Below are 21,242 nucleotides of genomic sequence, written 5' to 3'. Positions count from 1 at the left end.
TGAGTAAATCTAATCCAGAAAGAGGCAAAATATAAATTATAATATTTTCTAATGTATTTTAAAACAATTTTGTATCATTTAAGAAACTCTTCAAGGTATTGGAAGTGTGCACTTTAAGAAAATATTAATATGAAACATGAGTTGACAATACGCTAAAGCCTATTAAATTAAATGTTGAAGCTTTTAGTAGAAACGCTTCTAATCTTCCAACATCCCAATTAGCAATTGATTTTATGTTAAGAAAATTAAAAGAATCTAATGGTACTTTAAGTAGAGAGCTTTTAATGACAATAAAAACTAGAATATATAGCCATTAAATTCAAGATTTAGAAGAGCTATTTTAATCTCTTGAATATGGTACTACTCCAAGGAAAAGAAAAAAACTTACAACAGATTTATTGAAGAGATTATCTTATTATCTATGAAATACTGCGGATAAATGCATGTTATTGGCAATTTAAAATACTAGAGAAGTTGAGGCAACTGACTATGGGCACCAACCAAAAAGGGGCGCTTGTTTTTTTGTTATACATGTATTTTTCTAAATTTTATTACGAAATTTTAGGCGACGATTATTCATATGCCTAAGAGCACCATCAATCCAACACGTCACAAATGCGGTCCTGGTTATATATGCAAAATCTAGTTTAACAATACAGCTTTTACAACACATTTTCTGCAACAAAAAACTAAAAACAAATATTTTTATGTTAACATATTGTTTCTTATCTACAAAAAAAAAAAAATTGTGATAGAAAAAATTCAGTTGTACGAAACTATAATCAACTTGATTCCAAATTACATATTTAAAATAGCCTCAAATTTGGAATTAATGTCTGAAACAACAATTGACGGTAAATTTTAATATCGATCTGTTGCAGAACTGATTAGATTTGGAATGACTGCAATAACATGCTGCTCAGGAACCCAACAATTGTCCTTGGTGCTAGGCCAGTAAAATGACTGAGCCATACCATGAGGATGCATAAAATCAATGAAAACATCTTCCTGTTCTTCTGAAATTTCACAAACATGTCCAATCCACCAATGTGCATCGTAAATACATGCAACAAAATTTCCAGGACTAAGATCAGACAGTGAAACTAATTTGGTTGAGTTGTTGTTGTAACTCTCATTAACGTTTGCAATAGAAGATGTATTGTCATTTGAAATACGACTGACACAAACCTGATTTTCATTTACAGGTACAAATTTGTGATTATTGCGAGTACCTGCAACTGTGTTTCCAGTACTAAGTGATACTTTCCTTGCAAAAATCATATAAATTTAAGGGCATTAAAATTTGATTATTAATTGGCCGTTGAAGACTGGCATGTGCTGCTAAACGCTTCACAGTTCCTCCAATTCCATCACAGGGAGTTTTTCTATGACTAGTTGCAAAGAAATTCCATTCTGCTCTAATACCATAGTCAGTATAATGGTGATATAAATTCATAAAATTTTTGAAGTTTTTGTACTGTGCAGCTGAACCGTCACTGAAATAATGAATAAGTTCAAAAGATAAAAATGTTTTAAGTCCAGTTAATAATTTACTAAGAAATACATAAACAGAAATAGTATCGTGATGCATGCAATTACTGATAACACAATAACATTTATTTTTAAGTATGTCATTAAGTTTGTAGTAAACAACAAAAGGATGCAAAGTTGTTTGGCTGTTTTCCCAGTAAAACCCTTGAACAGCATCTTGCACAACAAATGAATAGTTTTCAGAAAAATCCATCAAAATGATCAACTCATTTGATTTCAGTTCATTTTTCAATAATCGCAAATAGTTGTTTTGGTTTTTGGCAATAAAATGATGCTTAGATAAAGTAGATACTTTTGAAATTAAATCATCTATGAAGTCGTCTACTGGTAATTGCAAAGTTTCTAAAGTTTCACGATCTACTTTTACCCATTGCTTGAATGTTATAGTTTCATCAGATTCAAAGTCTTTAAATTGCTCTTCAAGATAAGCTTTTAACATTTCATTCCCTGGATATTTATCACAACGATGAAGCATACATTCTTTAGATTCAATATCACAAACTATATTTTTAATTAGACATTTATAGTCTACCGTAACTGGGCTACTTGCAAGCATTAATTTTATATTCTGGTGAATAGTACATACACAAATACGATTGGTACCTGAAGATCTAACAGTTATACACCATTTTGGACGTAACTCGCAGAATTTAGAAAATCTGACTTCAGCTCCATTTTCTTTTTTATACTCCGAAAAAAGTTCCTTTAAATTAACTAACAGTAATTTTTTTTGCATATGCACTTTTTTTGCACCAATGCCTACAGATACAAAATCCTTTTTCCCTGGACATGTTCTGCTAAAAGCTTCGTGTTCATAAAATTTCAAAATTTTTTCTTTAACATGTTCTGGGAATTTCTTTGCTCCATTTCTTTCTGGAAGTGCTAAGATTCCACTTTTTGCTTTTAATTTTTTTGCTGCTTTAGCCATTCTGTCTGATACTTTAAACTCACTACATATTTTTATTCTTGACCAACTGTTTGGTATAAGAATTAAAACTTGAACTTTTTCACGGGGATTACTGATTGTAGATATTTTATCTTTCAATTCTAATATCAAATCTGACCAGTCAATGCAATTCTCACACTCTACACTTGCACTGCTTAGTGGTAGGACACTATTATCTGGTGATAAACCACTAACAACAACTACTTTTTCTGCAACTGCTATTTGCACTTTCGAAATTTTGCTTTTTACATAACTAGCATGATCTCTTTTACCAACACGTTTTCTTAAAGGTGAAATTCCAAGCTCAGAAAGGCTAGTATTAATAGTGTCAGTTGAACAAAATATATCATCTATGTCATCAATATCGTCAATTTTTTCACTTGAAGAGCTTGTGGTTGAATAAGCTTTGCGGCAATTTGGACACAATTTTTAACCTGGACAAATAACTTTATTTGTTAAATTCGAAAGACAGTCTGCAGTCTCTTGGTCAATACCAAGAGACTGCAGACTGTCTTTCGAATTTAACAAATAAAGTTATTTGTCCTTTAACTGAGCAACGATTGGCCATACCAAAAGGGTTTAAACAATGGCGCTGTAAATGCGCGTATTTAACCAACAGCAGTGATTTGTGGTGGAAACAAATTAAAGTAATATTTTTAATTAAATTATAAGTTCGCCTCACAATCAAACTCTGTTCCTCGTTCGAAAGTTCTGAGCAAAAGTCAATAAAACCCTTTTTTCGAGAATAAGTACTTAAATGACATAAAATTCCATCAAATTTTCCAATACAACAAGTAGTTAAGTTTTGTTCAACAGACATGTCAGGATAAATTTAAAATAACTCTTATTATAACATCTATTCTAATTTTCGTCTTCGAATATTAAATGTTAGTGATAAACTAAAATATTTGAAATTAATTTAGAGAGATTTGTCCGTAGAATAATAATATACTTACTTACTAAAATTACCTCTGCATGGCAAAAGTTAATATACGGACCTTAATATCGTTTTTAAAATATCAAAGACTTTGCAGACCTAACTTAGCTTATAAAAACTAGATGTTTTTCGTTCATAAGAAAAATCTCTCCAAGACAGTTTTTATTGTTTCTAAAATTTTGAAATAAGATCTTTCCAATAATACAATTAAAAAAACAAAAAAAATTTGCCCGCATCATGTTTTAGGGGTTCAAACACACGTTATTTTAGGGTTTTTCACTTTTTTCGCCATATTGCACTCAGAATAACTCAGCAGAGAAATTATTAAAATAGCAAATTTTTAATCCATATCATTATGACTGTATGTAGAACCTTTTGACAAAATAGCAATATTCAAAAACTTTTATTTTTAGAGATATGACCCTACAAATAAGTAAAAAATATTTATAGCGTTGCGTTTGTGACGATATTTGGCGAACCATAGACTAAAATATAGACATAATATGAAACTTGTAATAAATTATTTGTGATCTGCACCTTCGGTTTACAAAGAAACCATGTTTTTAAGATATATTACCCTTTCATTGCAAAAATATAGGACTCCAAATATACGAATTTTAGCTACTGACAGATATTGAAGTTTGGGTAAGCTTTACAAAAAGTACCACAAAATCCGAAATAATAATTATTTTGATCTGAAATTTTGGCAATGTTCATGAAACATGTTTAACAACATACTGTCAAAATTTTATTAAAATCGGAGATGGTAGTGCGGGGATTATTTCTGAAATTGGACCGTTTGGCGTGGAATGACCCTAAAATATGTACGGTTTGGTGTGGAGTATCATCTGTCCGTATTTTTTGAAATTGAATGAAGTATTACAGTTACCGATAAATGGTACTCGTTATCGTACCATGATGGATAAATTTGTTCACTTGATTTAACTGCACCTGACTTTTTCATTTGCGGATTTTTAAACAAACGTGTTTTTATAAGGAAAATTCCTTCAAAAGAGTACGACTATGCAATGCTCAAAATGGACACACCAATCAAAAAAAAAACCTATAAATTTTTCATATCTGCGCACTAATTAAAATAAAAAAATAAATGAATTAACTTTAACATTAAAAAATTATAGATTACTCCAATCCCTTTCGTTTAATTTGCGCCGCTCTTTTGCTTCAGAGAACCAATGATGTGTCTGTCCTTGGTATATGCGCTGGAAAGATTTCTTGTCAATTTTTTATTTGAATTTTATTTGAAGAAAGCATTTTTTAAAAAGCTGACAAGTTTATGCCCCTAGATGTGGAATAACTAAATATACACAACTCTCACCTCTCGAGGAAAAAGAATTACAAAAGTAATCTTACAATTTATATAAATAAAAAACTGACTTTCTGTGAAGATTCAGAAGTCCGGGGACAATAAAAAAACAGGATCAAAGAAAACATCGGCGTTTGCTTTTTTGGTTTTTAACGAATAATAACGAATAAAGTACCAACTTTAATAATAGTGTTTTAAGATAAAACCTAATTTTTAAAATTTATGCAACCACAATTTACCAATAAGTCATAAGTATGAATTTACAAAAATGAAATGTATAGAATTTTTTTTTGATTTTGAAAAGAATTAGGGTAATTTTTGGAAATAAAAAAAAACAAAAAAACAAAAACAAACAAACAAACAAAAAACCCATTTTCATTTATAGTTTGAGATATTGTACATTTAATAACTTAACATTTACTGCACTGCATAAAAAAAACTGCACTTAGCGACGTCAGGGGGTTTGATGTCTGAAGAAGGCCTTAACTGCTATAAAAAAAGTATTATAAAGAAGTTTTACATGAATCCAGGGGCAACTGTTCTAAAAACCAAATCTTTGAAATAAGCAAACAAAAGTACAAGGACATATGAAAGGTGCGAAACGAACTTTACTTGCAAAAAACAAAATAAATGCTGAAAAAAATACCGAGAATATTAGAAAAGCATAAAAACCAAACAAGTACTGTTTGATTAACGAACAGCTAAACGTAAATAAAAACCAATTAATATAATCATAAGATTCATAGAATCATAGGATTTCATTTCGTATGAACAGAAATTTAAAACATGACACTTTTTTAATTGTATTTTTTATGTCTATTTGTATAAGTGGTAAAAAGATGTAGCTACGATTTTATCCTTCCTTCGTTTTCCTCGCGCAATTACATTTTAAGTCTTATATTTAATATCAACTAAAATCAAAAAATCAAAATCAATTGATTTGTTTTGCTTACTTTTTGCTAGTATAACTTTAAAAGCAATTATGTAGCCTCTCTATTACAAGGATTAGTTACTAATTTTTATTTACAGCGTAATGATAAAGGCAGGGGAATTAAAAAGGAGGGGCGTTCGCAAAAGCTGCCTCTTCCTGGTGACGGTCCTGGCTAGAGGTAACCTATGAGTTTTTAATAAAATAGCTAAATTAACTTTAGTCTTTTCTGTTAAAGAGAGAAAAGAATAGAGCGCACGACGAAAACTTAGATAATCAAATAAACAAATGATTTAAATAATTCAAAAGCGTATAAATAACTATTAACGTGGCTGCATTATACCAAAGATGGCTGTTGAAGCAGTGGCTATGCCGTTGAAAAACGATAATCAAAAGTTTGAAGATGCCATGATATCACACAATATAACTGATGAGCAGGTAAAAAAGACGCTTTTTAAAATATAGTATATACATAATACTGCAACAACATAAATGCATTTAGCTTCATCTTCTCCTAACAAGACGGATCAATTAAAAAAGAAGCAAAATGTTTTCAAAAATATTTCACTCCTGTAATACTTGATCCAATGCTGTCAGATTGAACAATAAGTCACCATAATCTTGTATGATTGGTGATTGAAACTAAATGTTTTCTCATGAACTTAGTAATAGATTATTTTACAATTCAGTTTTGAAAACAGAGTTCTGGTTGAATTACCGAAAACTTTTATTCAGATTTTTGATGGAAATAGAATTCCTCTTCCTTAATTTTCCTTTTTGTTAGCAATTATGTCTGCTTAATTTTTTTTGTTTTAAAATAGGTTTTAATAACTTAAATTGCAAGTTCTGTTCTAACGATCAGTCAGTTTTTCAGGACAACTGTTTCAATTAAGATTCTTGTTGACTTTGAAGATTTATTACCTTAGTTGAGAGTCCAGTCCTTTCAAATTAAGCTTTATATTCTTGTCTTTTCATGTTTGAAAACCAGACATCCGCTTCTAATTATTAGTTATTGAACTTATAAACTAACAGATCACAAAAATTTTCAAGTGCCTTTAGAATGCTGGTGAAAATTGATTTAAGTTAGCTATCATAAATTTGCATTAATATAGATTTCAGATAAAATTTTTTTTTTTCAACAAAAGCTTTTAACTACATATTTGGTATTGATTTAATAGGGAGCTCAGAAGGACATAAATAAGATCTATAAAATTTTAACTGGTCATTTGTAAAACAGGAAAACATTTTAAAATTTTGATTTCATAAAAAAATTTTATCAGCAAAATAATGATTTTAATGAGTTTTTAAAGTTACCACAATGGAGAATTTTTAATAGTTATCACACTCTAGTTTTCAAAGTTACCAGCAAATTGAAAGAATATTCAAATTGTGCTGGCTATTTGTGTAACCACACTTATACTTTTATTGTAACAAATGTTGTGACATTTATTAAATAAATTTTCAAATTTTGTCAATATATTTTGTTATCAGTTCAGGTATTATAATTATTCTTTGGCCTAAATTTCATTTAGCTGTGAAATGACAAGTTCTCTAGCTTCTTTTTATGACCATTTTTTCAATCTTATGGTGATGAAAATAAACATGTGACATCTCACCACTCCTAATGACTGCTGAGGAGAGCTTTCTTCTCAACAATCTTTAGGTGTGGATCCTCATCTGATAGGGAGAACATCTCAAGAAACTTAATTTTTTTGGACAGGGCTTGGATCAACAAATTTACAGCTAAATTTTGCAAAGCCATCATTCAGCGCTTTTTTGACAGTCATACTGCTAAATATAATGTTTAAGCAAGTTTAAATCCTAGTTAATGAAATTAAATTTGAATTTTATTTTAAAAAGACTGATTTAGATGGTGTTTTTTTTTAAAATTTAAAAAGTGTAATTAAATTCTTGTTCTATTTATCATTTTGCTATAATTAATGGAAGTTTATAATTAGAAAGAGTTTCTTTTCTAATGAAGAACTTATTAAGTTAAAGCTTTAGTTTCAATTTAAATCTGGTAAGAGTTATTTTTCCTATAACAAAAAATAAGTGAAAAAATATAAAAGTTGTTAGTTCTATTTTAATTTTTTTTTTCTTTTTTGCTTACTGTATACATAGCCACCGAGAGAAATTTCGGGCCCTGGGGAAGTTTTTTTAAGGGGCCCTCGTTATGATCAATTATATACCCAGGACCAATAGATGCGTGCTCTAGTCATTAAAAATGAAAAATGAAAGTTAATTAAATTTTTTAAAAGTCAAAACTATTTAAATCTTTTAAAAATGATTTAAAAAGAATTGTTTCTAGATACACGGGGCCCCGGGAATCTTCCCCGTCCACCCTCCCCTCTCGGCGGCCATGACTGTATACTATATATTTGCACACCATATGAAGTTATATGCTATGCACATGTATTATATACTTTTTTTAAGTTATGAATTTATTAGAATTTACTTTAGAATATAAGCTTTCAGTTTCAATCATGTATTAATCAATTCTTTCAAGAACAAATAAGGTTTGTCTTGTTTTTTTGTTCTTTATATAGATTTTTTTTTTATCCTATAACAGTTATTACCACATATTACAGTTGTACATTACTAACAATTGCAAAGAGAAATTTATTATGTCTATTTACTTTATACAATAGTAGTCAAAAAATTAAAGTCACCTCAAAAAATTAAAGTCACCTATTTTATCAGTTTTTAATTTGATCAATATAATAATTAGACAGAATTTATGTTTAGCATGTGGAGTTCTCACCTTGTCTATGATTACTTATTATAAAACTGGATCAAGGTCAATACAGTGAATCTGACCAATCATATTATGATTAAATCAACCCCAAATAATTACTTTGAGCCTTTCAAATACTGAATTTTGCCATTAATTAAGGCTATATTCTTTAGAGCAATTAATCAAAGTGTATAGTTATAGAATGTTTTAGGTATCATGTCTGTTAAAGGTTTAATTCTAAGCATCAACTTCTGATTGTTAAGCATGATGGAGAAAAGCTTGTATGCTTCATGCTGAAATGTTTGAATGGCTGGAGTCTGAAAACTTAATATTTCTTTTCTTTGACTGTTTCATGTTTTATGCAGTTTTTGTAAATGCTTTCTTAAATTGAGAAATGCTACAAAAACAAAACAAAACAAAAATGAAAAATTTATGAACAACTAACAATAATAAAAGTTCCGTTATTTTTTAATAGTAAATTTCAAAATAACAAAATAAAAAGTAATTAAAAGTAGATGGCATTTTTCTTGTGATCACTTTCTATCAAATAACATTAGAAAAATTACTCTTTCAAATGACATAGTTTTCAAATTGGTCAATTATTTGTAAAGTTATTGAAACTGTAGTGCAGGACATGTCATTGGGAACCCGTTCGGGTATAGACTCATTAAATACCCGACAACCCAAAACAACGATCAAGCAGGTTAACGAGCAATGACAGCTAAAGAACCCAAACCGAAAAATTATCGGGTACCTGTTTGAGTATTGAATTTTTTAATACTTGAAAATCCGAGCCCGTTCGGTTTTTTTGGCTTTATCACCGTTTGGTTCCCGAAACTTAGCAAAAGGTTTTTTAAAAATTGAAAAAATCAAAGAAATTGCTAAAAGTCACAAAGTTTTGCTACAAGTTGATGCTTACAGTAATTTTAGCATTTTAGCAAGAGTCTGTGAAATGTATAAACTAAAGTTTAAAAAAGGTACTAAATTAAACTTATTTAAGCTGGGAGTTAATTAAAGAAGCATTTAATTAAACAGATTAAGTCCAAAGTTAGTTAAACAACATGAGTAAATGAAACAGGTTAAATGGTTTGAAAATAAATGCAGTTTTGGTACCAAAAGTGAACTTCTTAAACTCATTAGTTGCCTTAGTTGTCATAGAAATAAAACACTGGCAAATATGGTATTTTCACCTTTGAATTTTTACCCAACACTGATTAAAAAACAAACATTTAAAATTTGGAGATGTGCTGATTGTTTTCATGAGTTTCTTAGCATGAAATAAGTTGAAAGAAATTTGAAACATCGTTTAAAAAATCATTTTTGATAAATTCTTTATCTTCTTCAACGTCATGCACGTCCATAACGTTAAGTGCATCAACAGGAGCTTCCTAGAGATCATCATCATCATCATCAGGCTCCTCATTTGGAATTGATGAAGAGCTTTTGGTTTCTGATCAGAAGTTGAGCAGCATTTTTCTCTCAAACTAAGAGTAGTTAGTTTTGCTTTCGATGAAGAGCAGTTTTTCAGTCTTCAGAGGATCCATGCGATTTCTTCCCTTGGTGACTGTCAGGTTAGCAGCGCTGAACAAGCGCTCTGAGGATGCTAAACTTGCAGGAATGCTCAGAATAGCACAGGCAGCCTTGGAAAAGAAATGGATAGACTTTCCGTTTTTTCATCTAGAACTCCATTGGCTTTCCCATCCATGCCGTAACTGGCTTAACATCATTTTCATAAGCAAAAGGTTCTTCTTTCAATCCGATCGCGCTCTTCTTCTGCTTCTTTGACTGGATAATGCTCAAAGAGAAGCTTCCAAACTCTGAGTGCCGCAGGCTGCTGTCGACAGGGAATGGTTCAATCTCGGCAAAAGTGGGAAAGAAGACTTTCTTCCTCATTTTTGTCGAACAAACTTGAGAAGAACTCTTTGATAGCTTCTTCAGGATCCTTGGCCAAATTCTGAAGACTGAATTTAGTTTCTTTGAACTTGGCTTTCAAGAACTTGGCGTATTGGTCTAAAAAACAAAAAATGAGAATTAAAAAGTCTAACTTTTATGGGCAAAAAGACTGACTTTAAGGGCAGATAGTCAGGCTTATTTAAACTTTAGCCAATTTTTTCTGAGTTTATGGCCTAATATTCACAACTATTTCATGGGGAGGTAGGTCATCTGGATCTAAAGATAGTGTTGGATTTTCTTTTTAACGTTCACTTTCTTTTTCGTTTTCAGTATCAACATCGCCTAGACCTTGTGATGATAGAGCACTTGACTGGCTAGCAAATATTTTTGAAATGTTTTGCTCTTTTACACACGTCTGATTTAATTTCAAAATTTTAAAATTACAGCGTTTCTAACATCATTTCGAGAAATGAAAAGGAAACAGTTCTGAAATAACTCAATCATGCTTTATGATCACTTTTGCTGGTTTTGGTTTCCTTGAGTTTTTTGTTACAACCAATCAGAGTGGAGCATTTCAAATAAAGGGTGAGATACAGTAATTTTGTCAACTGGATTGAATGAATAGCAAGAGAAAGTATATTAAATTTTGTTTAACTGCCAAAAAGTGAAGTGAAAATATAACTATTGGGATTATTACAGTTGTATTCCACTTTTTTAGAAATATCAATTATTTTTTAACAAAATGGACCTTTTTCATTGAATAGTCAACAGAACCATTTGAGAATTATTTTTTTAATGGGTGAATGGGTTCAGGAACCGATAGGATCAATATATTTCGTGTACTGATAATTTAAAATACCCAAAAGATTGAGTCAAGTCGGGTATGAAAACTACCCGATCTTATCGATATTATCTGGTAATCAGAGTCTGGTAATAAGTTTTTTGGCTTTTATTGGTGTCCATTAACCGTTTGGGTTGGGTCTTGTTCAGTTCCTATCAGGATCCGGACTATCCCTACTAGTGAAAGTATCCTCTAGTGAAAGCATGAAAAGCACATCTTTACATTTTTGCTATATATATATATATATATATATATATATATATATATATATATATATATATATATATATATATATATATATATATATATATATATATATATATATATATATATATATATAGCAAAATGTAAAGATGTGCTTTTATACACTGGAAAACCAGTCAAGCTACATTTTTATTGTTTTAAGTATATTAGATTTTAAACTTCGAAAAAACCATAGCTGAATTTTTTAAGCTAAGTATCTGTGTAATTTGATCGGTTTTCAAGTTATGTAGTCTATTATTATATAGTTAAACTGCAACCGAGTATAAAAGGGGCAAAAACCCAAAAAAAGCAAAAATGTAGCTTGATCATTTTTCCAGTGTGGTCTTCATATATATATATGTATATATGTATATATATAGTTCCTACGTTTTGTTGCTATATCTTTATATTGTTTAGGCAGCATACTTGTATTGAAGACTTCCATGTTGATAAGTGAGATATTTTACTAATATTTTTTTGATGTTCATTTTTCTTTTTATGCATTTCATTGGAAAATTTTATGAGGCTTATGTCCGTAGATTTATGAACTGGATGCTATCAACATATGTTAGGAATGAGCAAAATATTAGTTGTTGTCTTCTTCTTTTTCTTCTTTTTCTTCTTTTTCTTTAAATTCATTTTAAAGTCACAGCTTTGTTTTATAAATTAAAAATAACTGAAATACACACCATTTTTTAAGATTTCAATTGTTAAGATGATGTTTTAAACCTGTTAAAAAAAGCCTTAATGTTTTAAACTTACTTTAAAGTTGAATGAAGTTGTTTTAAAAACAAAATACATAAAAAATGTAAATATTTAAATTTTTAGAGTATTACATATTATTCTATCTTTTAAAGTAATATATCTCTGCATGGTCTATGATATATTTTCAAATATTATATTTGTGCACTTTATTCTATAGTATCTTAAAATAGCAGAAATGTTTTAGTTTCTTTCATTTTTTAAATTTGAAATTTGAAAAGCAGTTATTATATTCAAAAACTTCAACCATGTTATCTAATTCCTGAAAGGGAATACAAAATGGGATAAAATATATTTTTCTATGTAAAGTTCTTACTTAGTATTTTTGATAGTTATTTTAAGAATGAAATTGCAAATTTTTTTTTTAGAGGTGTTAGTTTATCAGAAATACTTAACAGATTAGCTGCTCTTCATTTGCCATCAACAAAAAGGTATGTTCTGAACACTTTTCTCAAAAAGAAAAAAAAATTTTGATTAAGAATTTTATTTTTAAAAGAAATCTGTAAAATGTTTTAATGTCTTTTACATAATCTAAATCTACTATAAATTGTTAAATAAAAAATTTTAAACAATCTAATTTTCGTGCAATAATTTTTTACATTTTTCTTTTTAGAACTTCTCCACCAAACACATATAATCATATTTCAATTCTTAGTGGTAGTTTGCAAGGTTACTTGCAACTCCTTCCAACACACGAACTTTCACAACTTTCACAGCATGTTACACAAAAAACAACAAAATGGCTCAGTAAATTATTTGGGTAATCAATTTTGTGGTTTTTTAGTATTATATTACAATATAATTGCTGAGTTTCATAGCTGTAAATGATGCTGAATATTTCTAAAGCATTCATCTACCATTCTTAAAGTTGAACTAAAATTATTAAATTAAATAAAATTTGATGATGTTTATTCTATTGTCTTATTTTATTTTTTAGATTGGATGATGTTTATTCTATATTTCACCATAAAAAAAATGAAGGACTTTTGAATGGTATGAATTTTTTTAATTTGAAGTTGACTTATCTGGAATGTATTAGAGAAAGTAAATAAAACTTCTTTTTCTTTTATTAATTAAGTTTGCAGAATCTCACTTCATTCAAAATACACTAAATATGCTACAGATGGATTTACAGCTCTTTACACACGTCCACCTGTGGTTTACATTAGTGCAATTGCTCCTGATTCTCTTGTGCAACAATTGCGTTCAGAAGTTAGTATTGCATTTTTTAGATTATATGTTAAAGAAAAGAAACATTTAAACACATTAACTATTTATAGATACACATACACACATAGACACACATACATACATTACATTACATTACAATATATACATACGTACATACATACATACATACATACATACATACAGACAGACAGACAGACAGACAGACAGACAGACAGACAGACAGACAGACAGACAGACAGACATTACATACATACATTACATACATACATTACATACATACATTACATACATACATTACATACATACATTACATACATACATTACATACATACATTACATACATACATTACATACATACATTACATACATACATACATTACATACATACATTACATACATACATTACATACATACATTACATACATACATTACATACATACATTACATACATACATACATACATTACATACATACATACATTACATACATTACATACATTAAATACATTACATACATTACATACATTACATACATTACATACATTACATACATTACATACATTACATACATTACATACATTACATACATTACATACATTACATACATTACATACATTACATACATTACATACATTACATATATTACATTCATTACATTCATTACATTCATTACATTCATTACATTCATTACATACATTACATTTATTTATTTATACAAAAATAGTTAATGATATGTGTTTTTCATTTTATATTTGATATTTAATATTATTTTAATCTAATTTTAGCTTAGTCTTCCGCAGTCAAGTATTTGTATTGGTAGGTAATTATATTGCTAGTTATATCAGTCTTTTCATAATTTCAACTTGTCATTTTATGTCAAACTCTGTGAATTGTTTAGTTCCTTGTAATTCAATGTTTGGTTCTCCATATACAATGGTAAGCCTTAATGAACTTTTATTTTATTAAAAATTTTTCTTTAACTTAAAATAAAAACATCTCTTAAAATTAGGATTTTAAATTTTAGGATGTCAGTGCATTTGAGAGACATCTTACTGATGATATATCATGTGGAAAAACACCATTATTATTGATAGCTTATGCTGGTACACCTTTATCTGGGCATACTGATAATCTTGGGCGTTTACGTGAAATATGTACTCAGTCAGGCGTTTGGTTCCACGTTGAAGGGTAACAATTATTGTGTATTTTTTTAAAATTTCACTGGAAAGAAAATTAAAAGCATAATACTCGAGTTAAATAAGATTTAATATATAGTTAACTTTAAAGAATTCAATGTCAGGAGCTGTACAGTAGTGACTAATACTTGTTAAATTACTTTAATACTTTTTTTACAATATATTGTGTTGTTTTATATGAAAAATTGACTGGCAATCAACTCTGCCAGTTAGGGTCCAATTATTTGGCTCATCTTTTTTTTTTTCTTTTTTTCTTTTTCCTGATATTGAAATTTTTTTAAAAATGTTCTCCAAAATCTTTTCATTTTCACTCAAAATCTTTTCATTTTCACTCAAAAACTTTTCATTTTCACTCAAAAACTTTTCTTCATTTTGAAGTTCAACTTTTGTTCATGTTTTATATTTTTTTATTTTTTCTAAAATATTGGTACAAATTGTAATTAGTTGACTAAATTTAAGTTTCATTCAGACTATTTTTACTGCTTATAAAAATCATACTGAATTTTGTTATAATATTTTTATTTATGGATTGTGGTTACATATATTACAAACAGAATGCTACAAATAATCGTATATAATAGCTTCTTTTTTTTGCAAAGTTTTTATGTAATCTGATGTTTGTTTTTTTTACAATTTCTAGTGATATTCTTGCAAATCTTGCATTAACACAAATGCAGCCTTCAATCCAAGTACTGAGTTTTTTCTAGTTTATTTTTTCAAGTTATTTATAATATAGTTTTAATATAACTTTGCTTTTTACTCATTCATAGTGTTATTTATACTTTAGGTTGCTTCATCAGCAGACAGCTTAACGTTAAATTTGCCTGCATGGTTTGGCTTACCTAATATACCATTTTGTGTATCTTTTCAACCATTTTTTAAAATAGATCAGAGGATTCTTAACACACACTGTAACAGTCCATAGTTTACCTTATTAGAATTAATCCCTATACATAATTTTATTTAAATAATAAAGTTTACATAATTTTGTGTTAAAACAAAAAAAAAATAAAACAAAACAAAACACAAAGAAGAAATTTGGAGACTTACTTAAATTCTTAGAAGAACTAAATTTTTTTTTCAATTTACATTAATTTATGTAGTTTAATTTTTTTTTTTTTTTTTTTTTTTTCTTTAATTAAATTTTTTAAGACTTAACTAAAACTTAGACGTTTTACAAAACAAAACATCCAACAACAGTAAGTAGCTTTTTTGTCAGCTGCACTTTTTTTTGTGTGAGAGAGTGGAATATGAATTAGTTATTCAAACTTTAGACAATCCCAATATCTATGATATCTGATCAACATGACATTGTTGCTTTACCATTGTGGGTCATAATTCAGTTCATGGGTAAATATACCATTGAAATAAGATTTCTATACTTATAAATTTCTTTTTTTGGGTGTTGGAACTCATTAATTTGATGTTTGATATATTTGTTTCAACTTCAATAACTCTGGATTAAAGAATTTGTTACAATAGCAAATTATTTACTATTAGGTACTCATGACATAAAAAGAATAATAGAGCATTCATCTGAACTGGTATGAAATATTCTCTTGTTTTTTACTTTCTTTTTTTTTTTTTTCTTCATAAACCAGTAAGAGAAACTTATTTTTCTTTTATAGGCCCAACAAATTAGTCATCGTCTTGATATGATCAATAGTATAAAACGGTTAGAGCAGCCATCAGGTGTTTCACCAATTGTTGTTTTCAAGTATAAGGCTTCACCATCTTTGCCTCTCTCTTTTAGTTCAGGTAAAAGTTTAAATCATTCTTCCTAAATTTTTATAGTTTCTTTTTATACATGCTCTTAAATATTTCATATTTATAGTTTTTGATTTGTATAATTTTTATCTTGCTAACTTCTCTAAATTATTTAGAGAACAGTTTGAAATCAACCAAAGCTGCTCCTCGAGGGAAGGTTGATGTTTCTCAAAAATTTGCTGATGTGTGCAATGAGCATGTAATTATCTTTTGTGATCAATTTTTTATTTTCTATGTTTTTTACTTTTATTTTGTTAAAAAGAAATGTTTTGTACATTTTTTGTTTAGTTATTCAGTCATTTCGAGAACCATTCAAAGAAAGTTTCAATAGATGTTATAAACATACCAAGAGAAGGTGTTTGTTTGAAATTCCACCCGTTATGCTCTTCAAGATGTATGTAGCTTTATTAGAAAATTGTCTTTAATGTTTTTAATTTAATATTTTGCTTTTTAAATTTTTTTCATTAAAGTTGATAAAATATAGTTGATTAAAAAGTCCTATAAAAAAACTTGTTTTTATTTAATAACAAAACTTCTGACTCAGTAATATTATTCTCAGTACCTTTTTATATTAATTAAGATGATTAACGTAAAGTTCTTATAATACAAGTTACTTTTAAAAACCGATTTTCATATGAAGATTTACATTTTTAATAAAAGATACAAGTTAATAAATAAAATTAAAAATTTATTAGTTAATAAGATTTGTATTGAGAACGCATTTCTTAAATTTTCAGGTCGTGAAACAACTAAAGGTGATGTTGACTATTTCATGGAAGTATTGCAGAAAAAAGTTGTAAGTATTTTTTTTTAAGCGTCTGCGTCTCGTTATTTTTCTATTCGAGACGAGACGAGACGATGATATCCGGGACACAATTTTTAAATTCCGAAAGAAAATTTATTGTCCCGGTTTAAACTTTATTCCGGGACAGTTTATTCGTCAATTTTTTCCGGGACATTTCTTGTCTCGTTATGCTTGTTCCGGTTCATTTCGAGAAAACGATTCCGAGACGCAAACCTTTAATTTTTTTTAAATTAAAAAGGTAAATTGCTAATGAATTCTCAATATCATTTTAAAATTTTATTCCTTCTTTGTTAAATGTCAAATGACTAATCTCTCGTTTAAATATTCTCACTTATTTTCAAAGAACCAAAATAATGATTCAGTACTTTTTTTTGTTAAAGGTTGAACTGGATCACACGTTGGTTTTACGTACAACGTTCGGTGAAATTTTCCATAGAATACCCGATCTTCTTGTTGTTGATGTAAGCGACGAGCTCGCCCTTGGTGCTTTCCAGTAAGTGATTTGTAATTTATTTTTATTTTTACTTTTAATAAATATAGAAGTATTTAGAAAACAGATTTTTTTTTTTTTTTTTTTTTTTTTTGTCTTTAAGGTGTTTACCCAAGTATTGGAAAACGAAAAACATGTCTAATCTTTCTGAAATTAAAAAAGCTGAATTGAACGATCTCAACGTAAAAATCTTCGATGTACTTCTTCAGCACTGCCGCTTTTTAGAGAAACGTGTAATGTCAAATGGACAGTTTTTTATTCTCATTAATGTGGTACGATGTTGTATACAGTTTTTATTGCAGTTTTGTTTTGCGTGCGTTTTTTTTTTAATTTTACGTCTACTGCATAACACTTTACTGTTTTTCAGGTCGATGAAACTTTTTTTTTAAATTTTTACGTCTACTGTATAAAACGTTGCTCTTTTCAGGTTGATGAGACTTTTGATTTGCAAGTTTTTGCCGATCAAGTTCTAAAATCCACCATTGACATGGAAGATAATGAGAAGGTTTGAAAATGGATTCTCTATTTTCCTTTTTTTTTTCTTTTTTTACTTCTTCATCTATAACTCTAATTTTTTTAACTCTAATTTTCTAGTATGCGGAAATGTTGAAAGATTCTGTTCAAAAAAATATCGAAGAAGCGAAGTTAAAAATAGAAAGAGAAAGAGAAGAAAAATTTTTCCAAGATGTATGGCTGTAATCCTTTAGTAACTTACCTGTATTGTTTCCTATGTTAGAGTTTCAATTACAGATATTAGATTTCAGCGGCGTAGTAACAATAGCCCAAAATTATAATCCTGAAAAGCGCTTCCTTTTTTCCTAAAAATATAGCTGAGCAATTTTATTATATATAGTCCTATTATAAGTAAAAAAAAAAAATTGTTTAATATACGTGTGCCTAAATCGATTCTTGCTTTGGTGCTGCACGCTTTTATATGGAATTATTATTGTAGGAGATTCCAAGGAAAACGCTGGTTTATGCGTCAAATTTTTTTATATATTTACATATATTTTGTTGTGCATAATTTCTTTGCATTTTTCAATGAACTTCTTCATTTTAAACTATCTTCGTCGTCTTTAGGGTGTTTTGCGAAATGTGCCTTTGGTGAGTTCACTATACAATTGGTGGTCTCCACCACCGAAAGAAGACCACGGGGTTATAGGGCGTTCTTTTGACTTGTCGTCAGGTTGGTTATTTTAGATACTCTTTTCAAGAACTTAATAACCTCCTTGCATGATAACCAAAGAGTGTGTTTGTTTTTACATTATTATTACCTCTGAAAATTTTGCACCTTAGGCAAATTGGAAACGACGGATAAAACTTATAAATTCAAAATGCAGTTGCATGATGACCAATCCGATGCCTTGTCTCATCTGTCAGGAATATCAAAACTGTCGCATAAGGACAACTTAAAGCAAATTGGTTTAAATAGTGACGATGAGGAAAACTTAACTGAAATAGACTCGGCGGAAGAACTGGAAAATGAAGAAATAGAAAATGATTTGAACTGATGTGGTTATCGAAATTAAAAACCTTGAATATATCAACTAAATGTTAAAGAATTTTTTTCCCGGAAATTCTCGTCTTGCGTGAAAAACTTCTATTTTTTATAAATAAAATTTTTAGTACAACTTTATAAATAAGCTAAACGTCAGTGACTTATAATTTCACATTCTATTCTAACAGTTTGCATTTTTGCTTTAATTTTCGTTCGTCCTTTACATTGTTAATACTTTATTTATATGAAATGATGTTCGTAATATTTTATTTTTAATCGCGTTTTAAAAAAGACTGCTCTAACCAAGACGATACAATCCTGTCCGTCGCGCATCCGTGAGCTTTAACTGGATGCGGATTGTTAGCTTTTATTTTGAGTAAAAAAATTTACTAGGGCACACCTGGCCGGAGAGCCTCAAAACATAAAAGTCATTCTCAGAAAATAAAACCAATTGTGTTTGATACATCCATGTTTCAAAAAATAAAAAAATTGAAATCATCTGCCTGCGTCCAAGGGAAAAAAATGACTTTGATATTTCTCGTGTTATTGGCTTCTTTCCTAAAGGCATAAGGAAGAAAAGATGATACTTATTTATAAATAACTATAAAACTTGATAGATAATCACTAGAAAAAATAAAATTTGATAAAAAAAACCATAAAAAAAAATAAACAAAAAGAAACTGGATTGCTTTTATTGTTAATCCATTTTAAAATGCATAACCCTAGGGGTATCTTTACTTGCAAATTCGCTTTTTTTTAAAAGTCAAGTGTTTTAAACGTTTTTTTAAGCCCATATTTTTTGAATTGCTAGGTCCATTTTACTGCTTACAACTTAATGTTACAGTGTTATGTATTTATGTAATTTAATAGTGAAATAAAGAAGCTGTGAAAACATAAGTTTTTTTATTAGTTGCTGACAATAAACTAAGTGCTTTATCAAATGAAAACACGAACAAATACTTTTTGCAATTTTACCTTTACTTGGACTCTTTCAAAATGCCCAATAGTGCTAAATCTCATGAAGAGTGTAGAGAAACAGTGTCTGTTTTATGTATGAAAAAGTGCAATTCATCAATTTATCGTGTAGCCTTTGAAAGATTCAAAAATATTTTTGCAACAGACATTGACTTTTTGGAGTCTAGAGTTCCAACTGGAATGTGTGGAACGTGTAGAAATCAACTTAGAAGGGTTAAAAGAGGAGTATCTGTCAAGCTACCTACTCTTTACAATTTTCAAACTATCAATGTCAAGACTGTGATAAGAGGTTCCAACTGTAATTGCCTGATTAGCCAAATTGGTAAGCTGAAGCTGACTGAAAAATATCCTTTGGATAATTCTACAACTTAAAATCCCACAAATTCCCTGAAAAGATGTTCAGATTGTTTGTCACCAGTAGGGAAAGACTTACGTCATAAATGCAACTCTACTTTTTTGAATTTAAACCTTAGAGAAATTTCAATAGAAAACAAAAAAGTTTTTGAACAGATAGCCTCTGCAACTATCAAAGGTCACGAATCATCACCAGGTGGGGCAATCAAGCTGTAAGTGACTGAGGGAGGTCGTTCATTACCTGTGACCCTCGGTAACTTAAATTTTGTATCTTTCCTGTTTTTAATGGTCCCATTTTGTCTGTTCTATGATTACATTTCATAACAAGGTTTTTTAAAACTTGTCTTTGGAAGAATCATGTTCAAAATCAACAACTGCAGAAAAGTATAAGTTAAGTGACCAAGACCTGGTGCAAATTCAGCAAGCTACAGGCATGTCAAATATTGCAGTCAAAAAACTTACAACAACACTAAATTTGTTTTCTAAATAGCCTCTTTTTGAGTCAAACTATCAAGCAAATTTTCATGAAGAAGGGTTGCAACTTGCAAATTTTTTTACAAAAACTACAATTGCATCATCAGGCGAAAAAATGCCACACAAAAAGTACACAATTGTTCACTGCAAAAATCTCTCTGACTTTCTAGCAGAAATTTCACTTAAAAGACAACTTCAAGCAGGTCATCTCATAAAAGTTGGGATTGATAGAGGTCGAGGCTTCCAAATGCTAACAGTAAGTCTTCAAAGAATGAATGATGAAGATGATTCAAGCAGTCCATCTTCAAAAAAAATTGTCTCATCTCAAGCTCTA

At 29.0% G+C, this 21,242-nt stretch overlaps 2 protein-coding genes across 2 annotated transcripts; one reads left to right on the top strand and one right to left on the bottom strand.

Moving 5' to 3' along the window:
- Nucleotides 1-861: 861 nt before the first annotated feature.
- Nucleotides 862-3,376, bottom strand: LOC145188186 (uncharacterized). The gene is made up of 2 exons (XM_090094310.1): nt 1,254-3,376; nt 862-1,177 (listed from the first exon to the last, which is right to left on the bottom strand). The coding sequence occupies exons 1-2, from the start codon at nt 2,477-2,479 to the stop codon at nt 862-864; spliced, it is 1,542 nt and encodes a 513-aa protein (XP_089950436.1). The 5' UTR covers nt 2,480-3,376.
- Nucleotides 3,377-5,819: 2,443 nt separating this feature from the next.
- Nucleotides 5,820-19,367, top strand: LOC145184059 (putative pyridoxal-dependent decarboxylase domain-containing protein 2). The gene is made up of 25 exons (XM_090092199.1): nt 5,820-6,124; nt 8,147-8,202; nt 11,815-11,850; nt 12,528-12,590; nt 12,773-12,919; nt 13,097-13,152; nt 13,238-13,371; nt 14,135-14,165; nt 14,248-14,285; nt 14,374-14,537; nt 15,186-15,234; nt 15,333-15,404; nt 15,715-15,744; nt 15,820-15,895; nt 16,046-16,089; nt 16,174-16,303; nt 16,429-16,511; nt 16,601-16,706; nt 17,050-17,108; nt 17,498-17,610; nt 17,711-17,879; nt 18,035-18,112; nt 18,202-18,294; nt 18,688-18,793; nt 18,904-19,367. Exons 1-25 carry the CDS (start codon nt 6,035-6,037, stop codon nt 19,116-19,118), a joined length of 2,238 nt encoding a protein of 745 aa, XP_089948325.1. The 5' UTR covers nt 5,820-6,034; the 3' UTR covers nt 19,119-19,367.
- The last annotated feature ends 1,875 nt before the right edge of the window (nt 19,368-21,242 follow it).

The sequence above is a fragment of the Hydra viridissima genome, unplaced genomic scaffold (genome assembly GCF_058129835.1).
Source record: "Hydra viridissima isolate aposymbiotic clone 2 unplaced genomic scaffold, HvirCarnegie_v1 scaffold_7, whole genome shotgun sequence".
NCBI classification, from domain to species: Eukaryota; Metazoa; Cnidaria; class Hydrozoa; order Anthoathecata; family Hydridae; genus Hydra; species Hydra viridissima.
This window is presented reverse-complemented; position numbering and strand designations above follow the sequence as displayed.

Coding starts and splice junctions, on each gene's coding strand:
- LOC145188186 (XM_090094310.1), bottom strand. CDS start 2,479: ATGGCTAAAGCAGCAAAAAAATTAAAAGCAAAAAGTGGAATCTTAGCA. Junction 1,178..1,253: donor TGCAAGGAAAGTATCACTTA/GTACTGGAAACA, acceptor GGTTTGTGTCAG/TCGTATTTCAAATGACAATA.
- LOC145184059 (XM_090092199.1), top strand. CDS start 6,035: ATGGCTGTTGAAGCAGTGGCTATGCCGTTGAAAAACGATAATCAAAAG. Junction 16,090..16,173: donor TAGAGCATTCATCTGAACTG/GTATGAAATATT, acceptor TTTCTTTTATAG/GCCCAACAAATTAGTCATCG. Junction 16,512..16,600: donor CTGATGTGTGCAATGAGCAT/GTAATTATCTTT, acceptor TTTTTTGTTTAG/TTATTCAGTCATTTCGAGAA.